This window comes from Ptychodera flava, chromosome 21 (assembly GCF_041260155.1).
Source record: "Ptychodera flava strain L36383 chromosome 21, AS_Pfla_20210202, whole genome shotgun sequence".
In the NCBI taxonomy this organism is placed as follows: Eukaryota; Metazoa; Hemichordata; class Enteropneusta; family Ptychoderidae; genus Ptychodera; species Ptychodera flava.
Window position 1 is genome coordinate 1,444,951 of NC_091948.1, and position 26,967 is coordinate 1,471,917.

The 26,967-nt window shown below is 36.7% G+C and overlaps 1 protein-coding gene across 3 annotated transcripts in view; it reads right to left on the reverse strand.

Annotated features, from left to right (window-relative positions):
* Positions 1–1,287: 1,287 nt before the first annotated feature.
* LOC139121059 (semaphorin-2A-like) overlaps positions 1,288–26,967 on the reverse strand; it is a 291,580-nt gene continuing 265,900 nt past the window's right edge. For 2 of the 3 annotated variants that reach the window (XM_070685674.1, XM_070685675.1), the window contains 5 exons: positions 23,046–23,239; positions 14,137–14,168; positions 13,059–13,592; positions 8,949–9,055; positions 1,289–4,897 (listed from right to left, as the gene is read on the reverse strand). In XM_070685674.1, coding sequence (XP_070541775.1) covers positions 4,826–4,897; positions 8,949–9,055; positions 13,059–13,592; positions 14,137–14,168; positions 23,046–23,239 — 939 coding nt within the window. In that variant the 3' untranslated portion in view covers positions 1,289–4,825. Of the gene's footprint in view, positions 4,898–8,948; positions 9,056–13,058; positions 13,593–14,136; positions 14,169–23,045; positions 23,240–26,967 lie in introns of all 3 variants that reach the window. The other variant, XM_070685673.1, reaches the window with a different exon arrangement.

Here is a 26,967-nt window from a genome sequence, read left to right on the forward strand (position 1 = left end):
TCAAAATTCTAATTTATCTGTTACATATTACTCAGGGGAGCATCAAAATGACCAAAGTTTGTCACGTACCAAGGTTTACTGCACCAAAAGTAAAGTTTCTGGTAAAATATTTGTAAGGTTCCGCTTCGAGTGAGTTGCACCATAACAACTAGTGATTAAGCATACTTCAGTTAGAACAACAACACCAATAATATTGCAAATGAAATTAAAATCACCAAAATAATGTTAAAAATTAGCGAAGTAGCAGTCTGTTTCAGTGAAAATGTAAAAAGTACCCTTACTTTTGTCCAAGGGGGTACTTGTTCAGAGAAGTGATAGGGGTGTGTGGCCGCACGTAAAAAACCCGGGACCCATTTGAGACCTAAAGTGTCATTATTTTAGGACCCAATTTTAGACCTTATGACCTTTGACCCCGATCAAAAGTCAAAGTGTCAAAATTTCAAAATATCATATGGTAAAAAGCAAGCATTTACATGACTGTGTTACTGGCAAAGCCTTCCACTATACCACAATTTGTTTGGGGATATATGTTGTCGCTGGCCAAGCCATGATTTCCGAAAAAACAATTCTTAAAATACTACAAAATTTGAGTGAAAGAAATATCTTTCACCCTCACCAAATTTTGGATCAGTTTCTGAACATTATCAGTTATTTGCAGTTACAGTCTGACTGGTGTTCGTCCGTAAAGCGCTACCAGTTCAGTTGGTCATGGTCGACCGTCATCAGTAGAAGTAGTAGAGCAACTGTGTTTGGATATTTTCTATTGGGCAAATATCTTCTATGTATGGAGTCCGGACCAATCAGTGACGGTGTTTTAAAACCAAGTCGATATTTACTTTGGCTAAAGCCAGGGGTGTCTTTAATGGTTCCCCCGCCACACAAAAAGATATCGATGCTTATTGACTATAGCTCAAAACCCTGCTAGCGAGACGGGAACTGACAGTTGGAATTCGTTCTTGTGTGGCACTCGAAAATCGACCCCATTGTAGACCTTAGTTTACAGTCGAATCGATACCTCCATTTTAGACAAAGTGGCTGAAACACCTACCCCATTGGGCGGCACGTAAATATAATGGAAGTGCCCCCGGGGGTTTGTTACCTTGAAAAGAACATATTTGAGGTTCAATAAAAGCTTTCGTGGATGGCTTTTACTTGCTATATACGAAATGACATATCACTAGGGCCACAGAAGCCGGCTTGCTCTTTTCAACAATAAACTTTTGAGAAATTCTTTTCATTTATCTACTGCAGTTGCAACAAAACTACTCACAAAATCAAACAAATTTTGATCAGAACATTTATTTCCAGAATAATATTAACACCAGTGTATTCAAGGAACAAGCACTATTAAAGGAGCATCATAAACAGTTTTTGCATGTGAACACTATACTGCTGACTGTCAGCAATCGGTGACTATCATTGAGGTAAAGAGGTAGACAGTATGGATTGAGAAAAGACGTCAAGGCAAATAAGTCTCACAGGTATAGCTTCGTTCATTTGAATTCAATTTTTTCTATGGTATGCCCTGTCAGCGTAGACTCAAGTGTTTAACACATAAACATTTTGGGCGAAATTTCAATATCATATTTGTTGTACATCTCAGTACTTGTAATTACAATATTCCCGCATGGACAAAATTAGCATTCATTGTTAATCATATGCAAATGCACAGATGTCACTAGTTTTGCTACACGTTTTGATGAAATTTTTCTCACAAACAGAGGGGGCTCTGAAAATCTTGGCAAACATGGGGGTGGGGGCGGGTCTTCGGAAAAAATATATTGACTAAATATGTTCTCGTCCAGGCGCCCCCAGTTACTGTGCTCATTCTCGTATTGATCAAAAATAAATAATACTTACAGAATAAAATTTTGTTAAGTTTGGTGTAAGCAAATCTACTGAAAGACTGAATTTAAAAATGTATTTTGATCTCTAAACATCAAGTTACAGACCTATCTAGATATTTGTTTGCAAAGCACCGAGTTGACATTGTTGGCTCAGTGCAGGGAGCAAATAATCCATAATCCATTTGGTCTGGCTAAAAAAAAACGTTATTTCCCTTTTGAACACAAAAGTATTCAACAACGTTTGATTTTAAAGTGTTTCATTGTCAACATTTCATATTCTATGATTGATTACACAGAAATCAGTTATGGTTGCTGCAATTTAAAACTGTACTTTAACAGCCACTCCTAAACACATTTCATTAGATTTGACAATATTCACGTTACTACACTTAAAAACACTACTAGATGTGAGGGTGTGCATAATAAAGGTATGTTACATATGCTGACCATGTTATTAATATCAAAATGCAAATTTATATAATATTTTTCGGTGATTTCTGCATGCTTGATCATAATATCAGAAATGCATGACAACTGAATACCATCACTTTTTATGATGTCCTTTCAAAGTTAATGGTACAACTAACAATAATTTGGCTAGTCATGTTTAATTCTATCACAAACACATTAGGGAAAAGGATTTTGGTTTTTAAAACCTTTGAATAAGCAAATAAATAACTGAAACTGGTAGCGTTTCAATATGATAATTATACAGTATCACACAGGCTATACAAATGACATTATTAACATGATTATTACATAGCAAAATAAAGGTGATTCAATATTTACACTTTAGGCCAGGTAACATCAAAGACCTGTTGCTTGCTATTGCAAGGTCTGCCATGTTGCTGTCTTGAAATTTATTTTAAAAATCATTCATAACCATTGAACATTGCGCAATTCCAGAACATAATCAGTGATTTTATTCAAATACTTCTTTTATTCTACGGGTTATATTGATCATCATGATACAAAATGCTAGTTGCTTCTACCCCTTCTTGTATATTTATTGTGGCTGGTTATTAAATGTCAAGCATTGCTCCAACTGTCTCCATATAAATCAAAAAGGTTAATATGCTAAGTCAATTGACGGACACCTCATCAACAAATTATCAGACGTAACTTAAATAATTAAATCATGCATGGTTAATTATAAAAAGGACATAGTGCTGACAAAGAATAGATGTTTTAATCATACCGAGAACACTAAAACAAGCCTAATGTATCAGATATAATTTTAAGAGCATGTTTACTTTTTTTAGTGCCATATCTGCATTATCAGCGCTGATCACAATTTGAGATGATCATTTAGTGATATATGTTTTCAAAAGGCCATGAACAACTGTACACATATTTTGGATGGATCCTACTTTTTTCTAATTCACATCTTTTGTATGAATACACGGTGTGCCTTAAAAATGCTGTTTAATAACATTTGTTTCCACGATATAAGACATCACATATGCAGACACTACACCAAATACACACTGGGATACGGTAGAAGCTGTACCCAAGCCAATATGGCACCTGTTATATTGTCTCCTTTAAATGGAACGTGGTATTGAAACATACTTAAAGTCTTCACAGAGTCCGGTAAATTGGGCTATTCCCAGTATTACAGAACCGAGTCCTCCACATTAGACAAAACCACAGAGAAAATCTAATGAACAAAAAAGGAACTTTTCTTAAAGAGAGCAACGATGTCATTAAATAATTCGAGTGTTGAACTGGTTCATGGAGAAAAACATAAACAACTTTGCTTGCTACTTCTATTTTCTTGCTAAAAAATTCTAAAGTAGATTTGGTTGTTTTCTCACTCTGAGGCCTTAATTGCTTTTAGTACTGATGTTTTTAATAGTAGTCTCCACGCTGACACAAAGTCTTTCAAGCCAATTACCATTCCTTTAGACAAAATATTTTTGTTCCTTTTTACACATTACAAACACAACATCGAAGGCTTAGATGTTAGCTTTTACAAGAAAATCCTTCAAATTATTCAAACACACTATTCATGCCTGTCCCCATGAATTGCAGAAGCACAATAATAAACTATCAAAGTAAATTATATTTAAAAAAAGAAATACGATTGTGTTACAGATAAGAAAATGCACAGTGTTACATATCCTACTGACAGACATTTGCAATTTTTTAAACTTTGACAATTGTAGGCAAATGTATCATATCAGATCAATCTTTCCTTTTAATGTAAAACTAAAGATGGAATGGCAGATACTTTGAGATAGATATTGACAAAAAGCACTTTGCTTTACAATTTGACGGGCTGATCTCCTCTAATTCATATACATAACCAATAGCAATGTCAGAGAGAAAAGTAAACAAAAGTTTAACCTCTTCAAAAACTTCAAGAGTTGTAATTACTGATGTTTTCAACGTTGATATTACAATGCTTCATAAAACTATTTGTTTTTACCAAGGGTTGCAAAAGAGAGCTGTATGTGGAGTTCAATTGCTCAACAGCAGTTATCACTACATCATGGCTGCTTTCACTTACTGGTGAAAGAAAGTTGAAGAGGCAATAGACATCAAATCAGGTCCAATAATCGTTATCATTCAAGGTAACTAAGAAAGTTACCAGGTCAAACATTTGACAAAGTCTTTAAAATTAAAAAAATTGTGTCTAAGTATGGCTTCATAACAATGATAATATTAGCGGTATTCAACATATACATCTTGAGAACGAAATCACATCTTTATGTAACATCAGGTCTGCCTAAAATCATATTCCTGGATATAAAAAACTAGAAACCTCTTCATCATTAAAGTGAAAGTTGTACAGACACAAATGCTAATGTGTCATTCTATCACTATGTATAAATAACCATCACCTGAGAAAAAAATACTATAGATGTATGTGTGGCAAGTTTGGATGAGTGTTTATATCGAAAGTACCAAGCCTACATGAATAAAAAGTGGTAATCAGCACTATACATTAATGAGTTGTCTTGTCACATTAAGGCCTATGGATCTTCACAATAGCAATCACAAGTATCAACATCATAAAAAGGTTGATTATCATATTGGCAGGTACCCTGTTGAACAAAAAGAGCAAAAATGCAATTTGTAAGTGTTTGTGTGCTTTGAGTTTGGATTTGTTGTGAGGCCAGAGTAACTTGAAGAATTACTCCTAAGCTTGGAATTATCACTTCTGTTGATGCGATGTTGAATCCTTTGGAAGATGATACAAAACAAGCGTTGAATATAACGAATAGCTAGTGATTTCTTTTGGATTAAAATGTGTAACTCTATTGTGCTCGTTGTTGCACGGTGAATAAAACATAGTCATTGTTGACACAGTTCAAGCAAATAATAAGTCATCAGTCGTCAAACAACCCTTTCACTACCATGGTTTTGGCTAAACTAATTATTATCGATGGAAATTGTGGACCTGTGATCTCTCGCACCGACCTTGCGGATCTGCACTTAGCTGTCACAGACTGGTTTCAGATCTGTAGCAGTTCAAAGCAAATCAATATGCAAGCTTTATTAAATGGTTTTGTATCATGTAATAGAAATGTACAATTTCAGTGTTCTGGTGTCATTAGCTTTTGAATTTGTAAATTTTGACCATTTTTCTTTTACTTCTTAATGCTCATTTGCATATTAGTCTTTCTACCCACTTTGGGGACCAACAAAATTGTATCGTAACATTATTACAAAAATGTTACAGCCAGAAAGAAAGTACTATCCTGAGTTAGGTATTGTTCACCATGTTTTCCTGTACTTAGCGCATTTGCATGGCAGTCTTGTGATCAACTTCCTTTGATAACACTTTGAAGTAAAGCAAGATTGTAGGAATTCTGTCCTTGACAAAAAGTAGTCTCATACAACCAAATTCAAGCTGCTAATTGAAACAGTTGCCAAGAAAATTGGGTGGACAAACATATGTACGAACGTACGACTGTCTATCCGTAGGTAATTATATGTATGTATGTATGTATGTATGTATGTATGTATGTATGTACATAGGGAATTGCACAGAAGTACATCCCCTGGGGTAGGGATGGGGGTAGGGATGTCTTGGTCTCAGGACAAGGTTCTTCTTGCTATGGTTAATTTATTTTATTACGTTTTACTATGACATACATTGCCAATAAATATTTACAATACCAACCTCTCTTTGCAGGAGACACATTGGAAGCACAGTAATACTCAACCAGGTTGATCTATACGTTGGGGAGATATTGATGTCAGTCTTATCGAACGAAAACGGGCATGTTTATAGGCAATAGCAAAGACGAGAAATCAGTCAGTTGAATAACACGAATTTTTTTGGACATCATATCTTTTTTATGTCAGTTTTTGAACCCGCGTGAAACCCTGCATTACAATATAATAACTATCTATAAACAAAACCTTTTGGACATATCTTTTTATGCCAGCAGTTGGATATGCTTTAAAAATGCATGATATAACATACTGTATGTCTGACTGTCGGGGAAACACTTCTTACGCCGCTGTCGGACTCAGCCGTGCGATCGCGGTGTCTTTCCCTCGCACGTTCGCTTTCCCCAAAATGTGGGGGGTTTTTGTATAAAAACCCCAGCTTTACAGTGAAGGATGTTAGACTTCGAAGTTTATGCAATCCATCATCATCTGGCCCCTGGCTCGCCTTTATATGCGGGACTGTGCTCGGAGTTCACTACAATTTCACGTAAGGCTCGTCGATTGAGAAACGAATCACAGAGATGTGTACATCGGGCACAAAGGTGGATGCTTTGTTTTTTGCGCCTCCATCGGACTCAGTCGCTATGTCTTTCTTCCCCTTGCACGTCAGCTTTCCCGAAAATGTGTGTTTAACAATGTATAAAAACAACTTTACAGTGAAGGATGTAAACCTTCGAAGTTTCAATACTCTTGTCGATTTGATATGCGAAGACACATTGATGACCAGTTATTTATTAGTTCTCAAACCTGGTGAAAATTATTCCACGACACTAATCGATTATATCTTTTGGAGAACGTCCTAAGAACCTGACTATGACCCTTGTTTGATGCGTTAGGTAGTTAAGTATAAGGATTGATAAATTAATGTATCAAAATATACACAGATTCACGCGACTGAACTATCATGTCCTTGGTAGCTCACTGACGGTTATGACCAAGAGGGCGAAAGTCTCAGACCCAAGGGAGCATAAGCAGTATGCAGTACATTGCATGCTTTCTGAGAAAGAAAAGCCGGTTTCCTTAGCTACCATGCAAAATCCGACTTTGACTAATGTTTCCGTCCTGTTTCCGAGAATAACTTTCGAGCTGCGTAGCTAGTAATATTGAGGTCAAGATATCCGAATCGTGTTCGAAATGCTCCTTGATTTGCAGAGAGAACACTCGACTCTTCTTGTTTTTAAGTCAGCACATGGGGTCAATTCAAAAATACAAAGCAAAATACCGTGTATAAAATCTGCAGGCACGGTCGCAGTCATCAACATGTTTTGTTTTGCTATTTAAAAGAATGACTGATACGAAAGTGTACGTGTTGCAAGAACGCAGTTGATAAACTGAACAAGTTGAACTGAAGGCAAGCGCGAACGTCGAATTAATAAAGCCTTTTCCGTTCTTGTTCTTGATTTATACGAAATTGTTCAGTATACCCATGAAGTCTGATTAAGTTAGATGCAGTGTTAGGCACGTCGACCAACGTGGCTTTTGCCGGAAAGAGTATAAACACACCTCCGATATGTTAGCAAGGTTTGTTGAACACATACCTCGCATACCTGAGAAGTCCTCCTCTCCGACCTGTAATTCGTTTACAAATGAATATTCAAGTTTGTTTTGCCTCCTGCTGATTGTTTCTGAATAAATGAATATGAAGTGTCCACTAGATTTATACGGACCGCATCTGGACACGGCTTTTGAGAGTTTCTCCCCTTCCTTCTGTTATACGTTGCTTGTACGTTCGTTGTTGACTTTGTCAAAGTTAATCCGGTGATAATCTGGTGATAGCGCTAGCGTCCACCGATTTTTTTTTTATTTTTTTTTTTTTATTTCAGTCCATCATCCAACAGGTGCTTTGCCCATTTACAGGATGAGGTACCAATGACCCACTACCCTAATGGAGCACAGAGGAGTAAAGTGCCTTGCTCAAGGGCACATCACCGTGCTAGAGTCTCGAATTCACCGTCCTCCAACTGTGAATCAGCTACTCTGGATGTACCAGGACTTGAACCGGGTCTCGAACTCACCATCCTCCGATAGTGAGTCCGTTACCCTAACCACTGGTCCACGGTGCCTCCCCTTAGTAATTTAGTGATTTTTAGTAATTTAGTGCGAATCAGGCACTCAAACTCATCAGATAATAGACTAAATTACTACCCTTGCTTCCTTTTGCGAATTAGGCAATCAAACTGGTAAGATAATAGACGCAACACAATGACAAAACTTGTCCAAGGACAAAAATACGAAAAAAGGAAACGTTACAAAACCGGTGCAAACATAAGACAACACACCAAAGCTGCAAAGAAAGGTTGCTGATTATTATCTTTATTGGCAATATGTACCATAGTAAAAGGTATTCAAATAAATTAAACCATAGCAAGAAGAACCTTGTCCTGAGTCTAAAACAACCCTACCCCGCCCCTACCCCCGGGAAAGGACTTCTGGGCAATTCCCTATGGTATGTATGTATGTATGTATGTATGTATGTATGTATGTATGTATGTATGTATGTATATACGTATATAATATATTTACGTATTTATGTACGTACGTACGTAACGATAGACAGACAGGTCGATGACAGACACTGGAAAGCTACCCCTAGTATAGCTTCTTTTGCCATACCTCTATTTATAAGTGGCAACTGAAAGCTAAGAATGTACATTGTTGATATTGTTATTGACAATAAAAATCTACAAAACATATTTATTCTATCTACCTCCATAGATTTTAAATGTTAAACACTGGCTGGGATTATCAACATTCTGATTATCATTTCTCTATATGATTTAAGAAAAATCATGACACCAGCTATTCATCTCACAAAATGATTTCTTAGCTTTATTTCGATAACAGTGTATGCTCATACATCAGTAGTTTACAGTGCTCTGAGCTTTAAGGTGCTGTACCCGATGAATATAAACTTACACTGTTGACAATGTCATCTTCCCATTGAGCCATTTCCTTCATGTGATAGTGGAATTGGACTTCCCATTCCATGCTCCTATTAATTTCTTCCTCATCAAGAATACAATCTACAAAAAGACATGAAATGCAAAACAATCACATTCTCAGTTGATTATCAACTGTGACGTAGTACCGATGCCCATGTAATACTGAAGTCTGGGACTTTACAATGACATAGTAGCCTACTGGGTAAATTACCTTTATCCTACATATTTGTAAAGTTTAATTGTGCTTTTGAAACTCATAGAGATTTGATATCTAGTTCAAACGTTTGGTGAAAGGCTCATGAGTAATAAAAGAATTTCCATCAAGAACACATGTTTGCCAACTTATAAATCGACTAAAATTAGTGTGTGTGGTCAGGTAGGAAATGGTAAACATTGTCATACATAAAGACCTCAAAGAAGCAATACCATGAGTACCAAAATAACAAAGCCCGCAAAAAAGCATTAAAAAATAGAACAAAATAAACTACATACATAAATAGAAGACAAACTGGAAAGAATATTTGTTTGTTATTGTTATTGTTTGTTATTGATTTCTCAGTTGTAGGCACTTGTTAATGTATATTGCTATTGGAATGTATAATTTCTGATTATTTATCATGAATTCTAATTGAATGTGATAATGATTGAAATGTTGGGTGTACTGATTGATTAGTATTGTATAATGTATTTCGTTAATAAGAAATGTATCTCTTCGTCAATGTGATTATATTAACACATTTTGCAAACTCTTTCATTGATGGGGTTTTAGATTTTCTTACTGTTTCTATTTGAACTTTATGGTTCCTGAGCCTGAATTTTGTTAATGTTTCTCTTAGCTGTCGGTTTTTTATTTCTATGAGGTATTTTTCACGTAATATATCTTTCTTGAATATTTATATGTTCTTAGCTTATTGTCATTTCCTTTTTTATTCTTGGTGTCACAAAATACATCTTTCCATTTGGACTTAAACATATTGCACAACTTGTCTTTGACAATTGATAGTTTAAAATGTTTACAGATGTCCTGCAAATTTAATATTTGTGATTCTTCCATTTTGTAGTTAAAAGTGACTCAATTTTGGTGTACCAGTTGCTTTTGATGTTTTTATTCACTATGACGGCTTCTTGTATCAATGGGTTTTGGCTATTTAACACTATTATAATATTTGATCAGTTGAATTTATACAGAAGCTTCAATTGGGTATCTCCCTAGCTCAGTGTATATTGCCGTCTTCAGGGTATGCCTTGGAATTTTCAAAATAAACCGACAAAAAATTAATGTGCAATCTTCTATAGGAGAATTGTATTTACTTTTATCCGTCCAGATATCACTACAATACCGGTATGTAAGAACCGGTCCGATCAATTTGTCGAATAAACTGATTTGTATGGGAATGCTTGAGTCGATACCCGGGCCTATTTTTCCGTTCAGGGCAAAGAGTTCTTTCATAACTTATTTCTTTTGTATATTCATGTCTGTTTAAATTTACCATTCGATGTTATCGTGACCCCCAGGTAATTAAATTGATTCACAAAATTAAGTTTCCTCCCTTCATAAAGAATATATATGTTATGTAGTAGCCGATTTGTCGTGTTAAAAATCATTTCGTTGGACTTGTCTGACTTGTAATTTCCACTTTTGGGTATTATGTTGATATTTTATCTAACACACGATTGGAACTAATTTGGGATAATTGGATGACGAAGTAATGTCGATTTAATCTACAAATATAATCTCATCTGCGTTTCTTCTTATACTTGTTTTTATGAGTAATTTGCAATATTGCAACATTCAGCTGTGCGACACCTAGTACTTTTGAGAAATTTGAAAATAAGAAAATCCAATTATCCCAAATTAGTTCCAATCGTGTTCTTAAAGGCGCCCTTCTCAATCCCAGGCTCCCGCTTTAGCAAATGTGTCAAGAGCCCATTAACAGTTTGTCATTCTTTTGTTTTCAATTGAATATTTCATCAAGTAACTAATATTTAGATAAGATAAATCTGATAATTGAGTGGGGGCTTTAAACAATTTTCAAGATCTGTCTTTGATTTTGACACACAATTACTTCATCATCCGCATAAAGTAAACAGCTTAAACTACTGTATCAAGCAATGTTGGGGAGTCAGAGCTCTCATTGGCAAACATATTTGGAAGACAATTTATGAATATATTAAAAAGGGGTCGGGCTTACGTTACATCCTTATTGTACTCCTGGTAGACTGAAATGCACTCGTTTTTAGCTTACGTGTGTGAACACGTGGGCTAATGTCATAGCGATGTCTGTCTGTCTGTCCGTGTGTGTGTGTGTTTGTGTGTGTGTGTGTCTGTTTACACGATAACTCAAAAACGCCTGAATGGATTCAAGTCAGATTTGGTATACAGGTACCATATGCTACTTGCAAGAACTGATTTGATTTTGGTTAGTGTTAGTGTGGCTTGCATATTAATGAAGTTATGCAATATCGTTTTTTCCCGTACAAAGGTTTCCCTATAGAGACGGTAATGACAGTGTAGACATATATCAAGAAATACTGCACAAAATTTCATGAAACTTTTCACAGATGACAATCTCAGAACATTATCATGATACTGTGAGTGTCATGTCAATTATCTGCTCATTTGCATATTTCATGAACTTTTGTTATTAGTGACATAACTCTGAAATTCCTGAACCGAACTTGATGATACTTGCAACAAATATTGATCTGATATATATCTAATTACACTTAGAAGCATCCGGCAGTGTCAAGTTAATAAATAGCTCATTTGCATATTTTATGAAGTTTTGTAATTAGTCCTATAACTCCGATATAACTGCAGCAGATGTAAGAAAATCTGCTGCAGATACAGATCCGATGTTGACGAAACTTAATGAAACTTGCTATGTACATTGAAGATACTATGATACAGCATTATTGAAAGTCGTTAAGCTTTTTTATTTCAGCCAATTCCTAATTTGAATGTTTAATAACTTTCCTAATTCGGGATATACCTCGATTAACTTGACCAAAGTTGGCGAAACATGGCAAAAATTTAAATTCACAGACAACTGCAATTTATACTGAAGCAATATATACTGAAATATATGAGCATTTTCAGTTCATATCTGGTTTTCTTGAATGAAACTACAGGAAACAATTGAGTAGAAAGAGTTATCTTGAAATATTAAGGTATTTGCAAACATTTTGTAAAGTCAAATAGGGAAAAAATGCTTCAAAATGCCAACAGGCTTATACATTGAGCGTTTTCAGAGGCATATAATCCATCTGCAGATTATGCAACAGGCCGGCCTCCATATCACGTGCGGCAGAATGGATATACCATGCAACAAGGTATCAAACACACCTTGTGTATACAGAGCGAGAAAACACAAAGCAAGTAGCCTTGCCACGTCAGCTCAGTAGTCTCCAATAGGTTGCAGTCAACTAAGTAACCTTGAAGAGAGGCTCAACAGTGGCTAAGTCCCTTTTTATTTTTGCCCCAGCTCAAAATCACTTTCCTACATCTCAACCCAAACCATGAACACCCCACCAGTTTCTGATATGACCCATCACAATGCCCGGAGGTTGGTGTACGGAAGTTCAAGGATTGGCGGAAATTGGAGGTTGATGGACAGAATTTGCTTTTACATCGTTTTTAAACTGGAATACCTTCTCTGTTTATAAATAGACTGTAAGCTAAAATGACGATCGTTTTTGAACAGTAAAGATGCTCATATTATTTTGGAGAAATATTTGCAACATCAAATTCCAATTCCATTGTCACAAAGTTGTGCATTGTCAAATTACCACTGACAACTATGGTACAATATTATACACCTGGTGGCTACACAAATTATGTTACACACATCATCTTGTGAATTATTCACATTGATGAAGTGAGATTCAAAAATGGAACATGAAACCGCCTCACAGTCTATGAATTACACTGGATAGGCATGCTGTAATTTTATTACATATTTTCATGGGCTGTCTTAACCATGGAACCAATGCATCAATGCAACCAATATTGTTTCCTACATGGAGATCTAAAACAAAAGCTGCTCCTGTGTGTCCCCTGATAAACCAAACTAGGAAGGCCTACCTTCATATTTAACTGTAACCATTGTCTCCACTCTTTCAGCTACGGATGATCTTGGACCAGCTCTACATGTGAACGTCTGGTCACTACTCGCAGATTGAGCTTTACACCACACAATGCTTTCAAAATTCCCTCCGGTGTTCCCATTCAAGTTAACACCATCGCAGTCGCTCAGTTCAGAATCATCAGGACCATGCCATGTAATGGTGAGATCGCTTGGGCCTTTAGCACGACAGTAAAAGTACAAGTCTTTACCATCACAAACAACAGCATGTTGACTTGTTGTATTGGGTTCCAGAAATATGGTAGGGTATGTTTCAAGCCTTCTTACACACAGTTCAGCTCCAGCATCAGACTTCATAGTGTACACTCCGTTGTCATCAAACCTAAAGTCTGCTACTAGCAATCCCAAACCATCAATGACTGTGTATTTGACATTGTCTATGGTGAGTTTAGTACTTTCATGATACCATTTACCATTACGCACACTGCAACTTGCCAAGCTGACATCACCGTACAGGACTTCAAAGGTTGCAGCTTTCAGAAGAAAGGACATTTGAAAGGGAATTATAACATTGATAGAATTAGGCAACCAGCATCAACATCAGCTTATAATGTATTAACACTACATGTACAAGCAGTACCCGGTTTGACTGTTACCTCTGTTCATTCTAAATTTCAAAAGCCATTCTTGCATGGGGAGGGAAAAATTGTAAATACTGTATAGGTCACCATTTCCATGGTTCTAGCTAGTTTTTGATATTTATTGCTATTTGCATTATTATACCACATTTCATATCACAGTTATAGATTCTCTCATACATTTCCCGTGAATATTTGAGGTAAATGTAAAATAAAACTGAAATTAAAGGGGCATGTACTAGATTCCTGGTTTGTTTTCTATTAATATTGTTATCAAGTCACAGTGAGTTTGCTGTAAGTTCCGGTAAAGCTGATGAAGAACCTGCCCCTAAACCAACAGATGCGTCATTCTTCCTACTGCTACCAAGCTGTAGTCCGTCCAATTTCAAAAGTATTATATCCTTGACATACATGCTGTTAAAAAACTGAGCAAGCTTACCAACTGGTGACGATGTAGAACAGGCGCCAGGGCTACAGTGACGAAAAGTTGTAAAAGTATGATGAATAAATTTAAGTTCAGTGTGAGGACTGGTGCAGATAACGAATAATGAACACGAAGGAGTGTACATTATATTTTTGAGCTATGGCCAATAGTTGCCAATTTAAAATTTTTCATTTAAAATCTGCATGAAATACATTCTTTAAAGTTCATACATTTTTTATGTTTTTGCGTTTATTACATGATAGGTCTGTACAAAAAATAGTCTAAGGCCGAGGCTAGATCCTCTGTGCTTGCACGAAATGTATTCTTTACATTTAATATATTTTTTCATATTTCACATTTATTTTACGAAAGGTCTGCATGAACACATTCTAAGATCGGGGCCAGGTCTAGATGAGCTCAAACGAAATACATTCCTTACATTTTTTACACTTTTTACATTAAATCAATAAAAATCTGCACGAAATACATTATAAGATCTGGGCTGGGTCTAGATGGGCTTGCATTAATTACATGTACATTCTTTACATTTAATACATTTTTTACATTCAATACATTTGTCACAGGAAAGGTCCCCATATTACATTCTAAGATCGGGGCCAGGTCTAGATGGGCTTGCATAAAATACATTCTTTACATTATATACACATTTTATATTTATTTCACAAAAGAGCTGCACAAAATACATTCTTAGATCGGGGCCAGGTCTAGATGGGCTTGCACGAAATACATTCTTTTCATTTGATCATTTTTTACATTCATTTCACATAAGGTCTGCACTGAATACATTCTCAGGTCCAGGCTAGGTCTAGAAGGGCTTGCACGAAATACATTCTTTACATGCAATACATTTTACATTTACTACAAGAAAAGTCTGCATGAATTTCATCATAAGATCGAAGCTAGAGCTAGATGAGCTTCCACGAAATGCATTCTGTACATTTAATACAATTTTACATGTTTTACATTGATTACATGAAAGGTCTGCACAAATTACATTATAAGCTTGGGGACAGGTCTAGACGGGTTTGCAAAAGTTCTAAATGGCGAAAACTGTCCCTGCACAGTGTACATTGCTACTGAGCGATGCTTGGAATAAGTTTGACGTGACCAACTGTTGCATAATCCAATGTTATTCCAGGGCTCGCACTAGTGCTCGCCACATTCGCAAAATGCGACAGAAAGTGCCGATTGACGAATAAAATGTCTACTTGGTCTACTTGATGAAGAAATTTGTAAGATTTTAGTTAAACTGAAGCCTATTTTGTTGAATTTCAAGTGACTTACTATCGATAAGCTAATGTAAACTGTTGATATCGTGGCCTTCCTCCAGCCTGTAGCGAGACCGCCACGATCTTTTAAATAGAAAGAAAGCACAGTATTGAGAGACAAGTTTAATGCCCTATTTATTTCAGTTAGAAAATAAAGTGTTTTCAATGGGGTTCGAAATCACAACTTACGGTTTCCAGTCACCTGTCTGACCACAGGGCCCCATAAGTGGCTATTTAAGTCAATATTACAGCGTTTTTCTTTCTTTTTCAATGTTACAAATAAACCAGCTGAAGAGCACAACACTTGTGTAGCTGGCTTTTGTGTAGCTTGTATTGGCATGTATAGTGCGCCCTCAATGAGGAATGTGATCATATGTAAATACGACCTTTAGTTCTGTGACCTCTAGCCAATTCCTCTGGCCATGCCTACTGGCCATGCGTACAGACGTCGCTGTGTTTACTGTACTAATATAAATTAGTAGAGTAAGCATAGCGAGGGCAGGAATTAGGCATGGCTAGAGGTCACGGAACTAAAGGTCACATTTACGAGGACGCACTATACATGCCAATACAAGCTACACAAAAGACAGCTACACAAGTGTTGTGCTCTTCAGCTGGTTTATTTGTAACATTGAAAAAGAAAGAAAAACGCTTCAATATTGACTTAAATAGCCACTTATGGGGCCCTGTGGTCTGACCATGGAGTTCTTTCTACCTCCATGATCGGACATAGGATTCTGATGTGTCAAGAGGTCAACAGTACCAACATGTAAATTTGTAAACAAACTGGGTCGACAGTCTTGGCGGTCTCGCTATAGGCTGGAGGAAGGCCACGATATCAACAGCTTACATTAGCTTATCGATTGTAAGTCATTTACAATTCAACAAAATACACTTCAGTTTAACTAAAATATTACAAATTTCTTCATCATGAACATTGTTGGCTAAGAGAACCTCAACTACAGGCTCCATCTTGAGCTTTCATCATCACAAAATGCGGCCATAGTCCAACGTTATGTTCAATCACAACATATCCTACCTCCATGATCGCAATCAACTTAGTTAGCAAATCCCTTCATTTTTTTCCATAAAACATTCTCAAAAAGTGGTAAATCTACCATTTCTATTACTCAGAGAGCAATAGCTGTACATGATATAATTGTCTTCTGTGTCCGAGTCACTGACAAGCTTCCATAAGGTCTCTCATTGAGTTAACAGCAGAGGGGACGCAGACCTGATTAAATATTCATTTAAACCACTGACCCCTTCTCAGAAAGTTTGCATAAATTACTGGAACTTTCTATTTTTAGACTAGATAATGTCATTATTTTAGTCATTATATGGTACTAAATTGAGTTCAAAGAGTTCTAAGCAAAAGTCTTGCTGAGTTCGGCAATGCGTAGCAAAGTTGGGCATAATGCATAGAACGCAACCACTGTCAGGTTTTACCGTATACCGACGTGGTGCTGAGAGCATAGAGTAGTCACATGGATTTTGTCATGTGATATGATAGTACCGCATCGTTTTGTTCGCCGTGAATTTGACCGGAGTCTTTAAGTTTGAGGCCAGTTCACAACATTGTTAGCGTGGTGAACCAAGTAGACATTTTATTAGCCACTCGGCACTTTCTGTCGCATTTTGCGAGCCCTGCTATCCATAGGGGCAAGAGGCAGAGAAAATCTTCACATAATGCAAATTCTATGCAAAAGCAGATGCAAGTCACTATTAGATAGAAAGTCTTGAAGAGATTTGCGATATCAGGACACTCCCATCTAAAAAACAGTGCCCAAATACCCGAGAATGATACGCTTTCCTCGGGTTTTTACTTCCTAATTAAAGTTATTTGCCATCTCGTAAGCTGTTTGCAATATGTGATTAGAGATAGTGATCAAGCGAGTGTGTAGGGAAGAGCTCCGTGCCTTATACAGTTAACCCATAATCATTCGCCTAGAACTTGTTTGAAATTTGTGCCCTAATCTAAGGCCTATAAATACACTACAAGCCATAATTTAGTTCAAATTACTCAACTTAAGAACAATTTACCACTACAATCATTCCCTAAGTTAAGCGGAGAGGCTAAAAAGAAGAAAAGAGTTTAGGCTGCTACTGAGCATAAAGTAGTACCGGCCAAGCAATTGGTATATGAAGTTGTTGTCTCAGTGTCATGTAATGTCTGAATATATCTGATATAACTAATTTAGATTGCATATTATCAGTGCAGAAAAAAGCAAAAAAATGCAAATTTTTTTAGATGCAGTTGTCTCCTAATGGGGTGATGAGCACTGTGACTTTGTTCCCAGAAAGAATGTCGTCAATGAAATGGTACGTTTCTGCCGTCGCGTACAAAAGGCAGGGGAAACAGTGGAGGCATACGTGGGAGAACTTTACCATATAGTCAACAAATGTGAGTATGGTGACAGGGATGGACACATCAGAGATCAGTTAATCTTTAGTATTCAGTATGAAGAATTGCTGTCAAGGAAACTACATTTTAAACCCCACATAAACATAGAAAAGGCTGCAGGCATGCCTAGTAATATGTTTTCTGAAACAGTGACCCACCAAGTAGCAGCACAAGGAAAGGTCCAGGCTTTAGATGAAGTTGCACAGAAAGGCAAAGGCAAATTTTGGTCTGGTTAAAACACCCACTAAGTAAACAACATTAAAATTCCAGAGGTACCTGCACTAGGTGTGGTTGTAAACATGAGAAGGGAGACTGCTCAGCCAAAGGAAAGCAGTGTATAAATGCAACAAAACTGGACACTTTGCAACTGTCTGCAAAAGTAAATGTGTCCTAGAGGTCACTACCACATAAAGTAGTGATGAAGTTTGGTAAGTAAATAATCACTTTTCCTCAGAAAAGTTTCTATCGTGGGAAAAAGACAGGGTTTCTGGCAAGTAAATTTGAAGATCAACGGAAAGTAATTAACTTCAAGATTGATACCAGACCTGACATCACCTTTATCTCCAAGAAAGCACACAAACATGTTCCAAAGTGTGCTATCTTGAAACCCCCAGATACTAATATTATCAGCCCAGAAGGTAAGCTGAACTGTAAAGGATGGTTCATTGCTGACATAAAGTACAAGGGAAAAAATATATCATACCAAGGTCTACGTAATAACAGAGACTTGTTAATAATCTACTCGGATGAGAAGTCACTTGTGAGATGGGCCTAGTAATTAGAGCTAAGGAAGTCGTCAAGCCTGATAGTCCAAAACAAACAAACCAAACCGTGTTTTGAGACACAGGCATATCACTTGAAAGCCAGTTAAAATACAGCTGAAAGATGGAGCGAAGAAGCCTTACAGTGTCAACACAACAAGACGAATTCCATTTTCAGTCCTTCCGAAAGAAAAGAAAGAATTACAGAGAATGACAGAGTGTGGAATCATCGAAGAGGTTACCGAACCTACTAGATTGGTGTGCACAAATGGCAGTGGTCCAAAAGCCGACTGGAAAAAGTTAGAATATGTGCGGATCTGAGGACACTTACCAAAGGACTGAAGAGAGAAAGGTATCTGCTTCCAACGTTAGAAGACATAGCCCAAAAACTAGCAGGGTCCAAAGTTTTCTCGAAAGATGCTTCAAGTCGCGGGCAGATTCCATGAGATCCAGCAATTTCAAGGTTTACTACATTCATCACACCATTTGGTCGATTCTGTTTTAAAAGACTGCCATTCTTAATCACCTCGGCACAAGAAATATTCCAGTGTTTGATGACAGACTTGTTACGTGACATCGAGAAAGCGGAAGTGATTTGGAATGACATATAATTATACATGACGAGACAATACAACACCATGCATGTCATTGAATACAAGTCATTGAAGAGTCCGGAGTGAAACTAAACCAGAGTAAATGCGGGATAAAAAAAAACAAGTATTAAGTTCTTTGGAGGAATAATCCGTGCAGATGGGGTCAGAGAAAGTAAAGGCATTTCAAGAGTTCAAAATGGTAGAAAAACAAACACACGCTGAAGCAATTAATCGGTATGGTAAACTATCTGGGAAAATTCCTACCAAATTGGTCAACAGTGATACAGACAATAAGTGAATTACTGAAGACGGATGTAGCATAGATCTTGAGTGTGAAGCAAGCTGAAGCAGTTGGTATCTGCTATGCCATCCAATACTTGCATTCTTAGTAACGACCCGGGCAAGCCACCAATAGTGAGTGCAGATGTCAGCAGTTTATACGAACTAGGTGCAGTCTTGCTGCAACAACATGATGGTGTCAAAAGGCCTGTCGCATATGCTTCATGTACACTAACGAAAGCAGAGCAGCTACGCACAAATCAAAAAGGAGTGTTAATTAGCAGGTGATTGGGCCTGTCAGAAATTCTTCCAATACATCAATGGTCTAGAGTAATTCATACTACAGACTGACCACAAACCACTCGTACCCCTGATCAAAAGCCAAGACATCGACAAAGCACCACTAAGATACTAAGATATCAACGCTTACTACTAAAGTTGATGCGATTCAATGCAAAATCAGTATAAGTACCTGGAAAAGAATCAGTAGCGGCTGACACACTGACAAGAACATATCCAGTAACACGATTTTCTTCTTTCAGTTCATTTATTTCTGACCGCATTGATTGGACATTTCTTTTAACATCAGTGAATTCGTTTTCAGTTCTGCTTGTGTATTTTTTAAGTCCTGCATTTCTTGTCTCAGCTCTCTTCCCGTATTTCTCATTTCTTTGAGTATTTCCTCCTTCAATGATTCCATAGCTTGAACAATGTCCTTTTGTGGCCCTGGATTTAGCTCGATGTCACCGGCTAGTTGCAGCAATCGTACGACAAACGGCCGATCGACGTGTGAATTGTCAGCAATTGTACAAAAATGTGACGACACGCTCTGCACCTGGAAGCAGGACCATTTTGATGTTGGACTTTTGGAGCTACATGACTCAAAACAAGTTTCAAACGGCAAAATCACATGGCAGTTGTTTCGGTTTGTTAGCATCAGTCTTCCAGGATCTTCTAACCACAGAAAGTAGAGATTTGATGACTGTGTCAATAAACTCGCACCAACAACAGTGAACGTACATACCAAACAGCATGCTATGAGGTGGTACACCAGCTCATTTGCATAGGTCCAAGTTGTTGTCGGGCAGTAGAACTCGATGGACACATTTCTCCAGTTTTTGGCTGAATGAAACAACCTATCCGTATTCTCCTCGCACAAACGTCTAGACCCATCTCAAATATGATTACTCAGTTGAATTTCGAAATCGATAGCTGGGATATAAGTCTTCAGAAAGTGTTTCTTCTCAGAGCGACATGAACGTGTGACCTGTCACTTTGGCTCCAGTCACGTGACCTCCGGCTTTCGACCGTGTTACATAACAAAACAGGAAGTGGATATCTTATTAATTGTCTGCTCACATATTACCCTCATGAAGCCTGAATTCTTTTTATGTTGGTGTGACTAAGACCTTGTTTGGCTATTGAATTGTTAAAATTATGGTACTGAAAATTTAATGTTTTGTGTCATCAGCTTGGATACTTGATAATGCAGCATCTACTGAATTGATCACCCCTAACAAAAGTCAAGATATCAGTTTTAAACAATTATAGCATGTGGTAGCAAGTCAAAAACATCCTAAAAGGTAGTTCTTCATTTCAATGCATAGAATGCTTGTGCAGTTCCAACTATAGAGTCAATTTGAATTGATACATACAGCTTTGCAACTTGTTATTTTTTTTTACTTCAGAAATAAAGTTTCTTTGTATAAATATGACTTTTGTGTCCTTGAATGTTACAGAAACAGTACATTAATGTATTAAGTGTTCTTTTAAGAAATGTTCAGGGTTGTAAATAGTATTCCTTAAAGAATACTTAAAAAATTCAAAAGTATTCTTTCAGGATACTATTTATTGTCTTATCAGAAAACTTTTAAAGCCATAAGAATTCTTTAAAGAATTTTTTTGCCATTTAAATAGTATTCTTTAAAGAATACCCTAAGATTCAAAAATAATCTTTTAGTAATACTTTTCATATTCCTTAAAGATTCTTTTAGGAAGGGGCCAAAATACTGAAGGTTCTTATAAGAATATTCCTTTAAGATTACTTTAGATCCTTAAAGACATTTTCTCTTAGGCGACCTAAAAGACATTTTCGTGAGGGTTTGCATTCAACAAGTGGCACTCTAAACCGAAGACATGCAATTTATTTGTAAGGCCAGACAAAACAAAGGTTAAACCGTCGGATCTATCTATGTTTGACAACAAAGATTCGGCAGGTCCAGTTACACAAACCACTGTTTCGAGGGTTAGGTGTATTTTGTGGGGACATTTAATAAAAAATTAAATGTAAAGAATATAATTCATGCAGACCTTTCATGTCATTAATATAAAAAATGTAAAGATTGTATCAAATGTAAAGAAAGTATTCCATGCAGCCCATCTAGACTTAGGCACGATCATATAATGGAATTTGTGAAGACCTTTCATGAAATAAATGTTTGTGCTAGATCGGCCCAAACTCTCGATGATGTCCGACCTGCCCTTCTGACGAAGCCCCGGTCAAAATATTAATCAATGTATTAAATGTATTAAATGTAAAAATGTTCTTAGTGTAGACCTTTCATGTAATAAAAATCAAGCTATATAATATATATATATATATATATATATATATATATATATATATATGTGTGTGTGTGTGTGTGTGTATGTGTGTGTGTGTGTGTGTGTGTATTAAACTGTAAAAAAATGTACTCAATGTATCAATGTATTCGATTTAAAGAATATATTTTGTGCAAGACCAGCCCAAACTCTCGATGATGTCCAACCTACCCTCACGATGAAGTCCTGATAGTTAGGATCTATATCAATGAGCAGCCAAGATGCCACATTTCATCACATTTCATCATATTGGAGGAAAATTAATTATCCCACAAATAAGAAGTGATTTCGCGATGAAGTATGTACATCAAAGGAAATTTCATATTTTCTATTGAAAAAACTGTCCAACTCACTTCAGATTACCGATACTTTATGGTAACATATATAAATAATGTATTTTGTGCAAATAAATGTAATTATACAAAACGTGCACAGTTCTTGACTACTGGCCATGAATTCTTATTGTAAATAACCTTAATGAAATACTTTGGTGCCCCAACAAAAAAGCAAGATGGGAATAGAATGAAAAGGAGATAAGATAAGATGAAATTAACATTGTGCATCTTTTGTTTGAAATTCTTGTTTGGTGGTTGGAATAATTTTGAAAACAATTCTGATGATTTGGCGTCTTAGTTATTGCCTCATTTTATCTTCACATTCAAGATCTATATCAATGAGCAGCCAAGATGCCACATTTCATCACATATCATATTGGAAGAAAATTAACTATCCCACAAATAAGAAGTGATTTCGCGATGAACTATGTTCATCAAAGGAAATTTAATATTTTCTGTTGAAAAAACTGTCCAACTCACTTCAGATTACCGATACTTTATGGTAACATACGCACTTTTGACACATACAAATAAAAACCCACTTCGGTACAATCATAAGCAAGTTGTGTTGTAAAATCATGACGGAGCCTCCGACATCCTAAATGCATTTAATTTTTAGATACTTCATTTATGAGTGAGATTCTGATGAAAAACATTCTTACCTGATGCCAGGCAAACACTGCCCACTACTCTCATCCCACCCACAGTGTGGATCTCCAGCACCATTACACTGATTGCAGTCAATGAACCTGTGACACTGATACATGGGTACTTGAACTACTTTGTCATTGAAGCCAATGTACAGGAATTCGTCTGACTTTGCCACAGCTGTCACTGGTTCAGGGTTCAAGACATCCTAACAATAAAAAACATCAGCCACAGAAGAAAAGGAAATGATTGTTGAAAGCAGGATATGAAAGGAGCTGATGAGTTGATCTACGTTTCTTTATAGCAACATGTTGCATTGAAGGTAACTCCCAGACGACAGATCAAAACTTGCTACATAGTAGTGCATGTATGTTAAAACTTTGATAAACACTTTAATTGAACATGTGAGGTACATACTCTATACAAACAAAAGCAAAATGACTTTTACATTCTCTGTGCAATTTTGGTGTAATGTTCATCACACTTTCCACTCATACTTAGTGCTAAGTTGCCCAGCTTTTGAATCAAACTGTAAATAACTGACCATCAAGATTGTTGCTTGTTTGGATGTCAGAAGTTGTATCAAGTATGTAACAAATAGGGAATACAAACTTGTGGCAAGTTTGGATTTTTTTGTAATGGTTCACATCAATATTTTACGGTCCACTGTGATCCGATGAAATGTCTTAGAGGAATTGCATCCAGAAAGATTAAGTTATACAATTTGTGTTAAACAATATAGTATGCAGGAAAGCCTGTAAGACATTAATTATGAGACTGATACTTCCCCGACTTAAATTATCTTATTTTGATATTATGATATTGAAAGCCTTATAATTGTGCTCAATAACATGTAAGGATTTGGATGCGGGATATGTTTTTTTGGCTATGATATATTCAGCTAAGCTTGTCATTAGGTCGATGGGAGGGTCAGCTCGAACCTGGCCACTTCCCCTCGGGAATCTTATCTTTACACCTTAAGTGTACCGTACACACAGGTGTTCTTTTCTCGAGATATCCAACGTTATCGAGTGAGACAAAGAAATATCGTCTTGGACTAATTCATATCTATCTCATGAATATTTATTATATGAAGTTGCTATAATGCTTATTTGCATGATACTTCTGACTTTTACCTGAGGCGTTGTCTTACAAAGTTTAATGTTAGTGACCACAATTTAGAAATTGAGCTAGGTAGGAACAAAACTCCTAAAATTCCCTTACATGAGAGAATTTGCCGTAGATGTAACATGAATGAAGTAGATGATGAATGGCATCTAATTTTTTGAGCTCCGCTGTCAGCGACACAGAGCTTATCAAATAGGTTGATTTTCCTTTGTAGTACGTCGTCCGTCAACAATTGCCTTCTCCTCTTAAACCGCAAGTCCGATTGCTTTAAAATTTCATATGCAGTTCACTTGGGATGACCTTACTTATGTTTGTTCAAATCGTTGTGAAATTGGCATATTTGTATTTTTGGGGCATTTTTTGCCTTTTTTGGTAAAAAAATCTTCTTCTCTGAAATCGCTTGTTCGATATCTTTGAAATTCGATATACAGTTTATTCAGGGTGACTTAAAGGTATGGAAATCGATCCCAGGGCCTAGGAGTGGCACATGTAAAACAGTGTGTATCTTTGCGTCAGAGGCGGAATAAATCTATTTATCCAGGAAATCTTAATCCCGACTGCTATGTTTGTACGCACATAGAGCCATTCGACGTTGGGGACACAAAAAACAACACGAGGAACAAACAGGCAGTGGTTTTGAACAAAATCAATGTACCCGGTACTTCACAGATGTCTGTAACTCAGTACATGAAAATATTCGTAGCTTGACGCACTTTGAACATAGCTCGTAACATTAGGGACAGTGGAAAGCCCACAGAACTACGTGTACAACTATAACAGCCACTCATGTAGTTGGCGCTCAGTGAAGATTTTTCCGATCAACAACTTTGACGGATGATGGACTGACCTTTTCTACCGCAATTGTTATCTCCCTCGATCCAGCACAAAATTTTCGTATGGACTGTTGATGCGGTGTTTACAGTTGTTACGTGGTGGTAAATCCTAGTCGTATTTACGACTGCTGCGTAAACTGTCACTGAATACATTTTGCACGCATTTACGAGTACTGGATATTACTACCGTTTTTAATCGAAAACCGTCCGTATACGCGTGTGACGGTTGTGACAAAAACAACACAAAGAATGTGGCGTACATTGTTACTGCATAACTTTGACCAAAAAATCACCCAAATGCCGAACGGTGATCATACAGAACTCTGCTGCAGGTTTCTGGACTAAACGACCCCAAACCGACCGGGTCCCAGTCAACTGTGCCGGGCTCGACGTCTACTCAATCAGCGTCAACTCAAACTTTCACTCCAGAAAACTTTACCCCACAAACTGGGAATATACTAAATTTACCTTGAAAAAGTTTAAAACTGTGTATCGTATTGAAAAAATCTTACCGGGGCCACGGAGCAAATTAAAAAACCAACAAACCCCAACAGAAACAGTGGAATGATCATTAGTGTGCAAGGTCGCTGTATTATATGTCAGGGTGAAAAAATCTAGCTTTGAAATTTCTGGACGGTACAAAAGGCGGGGCAGAATTAGACAAGATTACGACCAATGTGTTACCGCCGATGGTACATAACGTACTGTTGATAGCAGGTAGTTCGGTGTCCAGTGAGAACACGATTTCGAATATATCACGGCTGTTGATTTGAGCTGCCTCCGATCGAAAATTTTCAATACAGAGACATGATATCAATAATTTTGCGAGATTATAAGTGCCCGCTGTCTTCTCGCCAAATAGCTGCGATCAAGATCATTATGATAGAAGCAATTGACCGCCGAACACCTGCTTGCTGTTCTTATACACAACGTGTAAAAACTTATTATTCCTGCTGAGAAATAAGACAGCAAATATTGCAATGTGAATTTCTTACTATCTTCCTCGCAATGGTTTTGCATCTGTGTTTATTTTATCACGGTCACTGGACCATTTCTGACGATTTTTACTAACAAAGAATCAGTTCACACTCGTCGTGGGAACACATTGCAAAGACGTTCACAAAATTTTCATCACATTCATCACATTACCGTAATCCCCGTTTCAAAGACGTAGGAAATGTAAAATGATTTGTTTATCTTGAAAAATCCCGAACTGAAGCCTCTAAATACAAAATGATTTTTCTTCTGAACAACTTCCCGACAACTTTACAATCACATTCTTGGTCATCACATGACGGTTGTAACCGTACATGTGCTGCTGCCAATGGAGAATCAAAAGACTTCAAATCAACAGTCAAAACGTACGGAAAAAAATATCAATATCCAAGCAATGTAAAACAGAGTAATTTTGATAAGGTCAATTTATTGTAAAGTAAAGTAAAGTAAGCCTTTATTGAATCGTATCCCAGTTGGGATCTTGATCATAAAGTACAATAAAGGTTTTGCAAAAACAACAATGAAAGAGTATATATAATATATATATATATAAATATAAATATCTATACATGAGGTCAACATATTAAAGGTTCATAAATAGTTTACTTTGTATTTTCATTTTGTCTTGTCTGAGTTTAAAACATGTATTATGTATTTTCCCAATTCACATAGTGATGCTTTATCTGTCCTTGAAAAGATGCTTACAAGGTCTTGTGTGCCTCTGAATGCGTTTTTACAAATGTTTAGTTTACTGAAAAAAACATGTCTAATGTCTGTGTATCCTTTGCAATGAAAAAGAAAATGTATCTCATCTTCTACTTGTTTGTTTTGGCAAATTGGGCATGCTCTGTCTATGACATCAAGGTTTCTATATCTACCTGTTTCTATGTGTAGTATGTGTGCACTAATGCGTAACTTGCACAGGGCTGATCTGTGATCTGGGTTTTTTATAACATGAAGGTAGCTTTCGAGAGAGAAA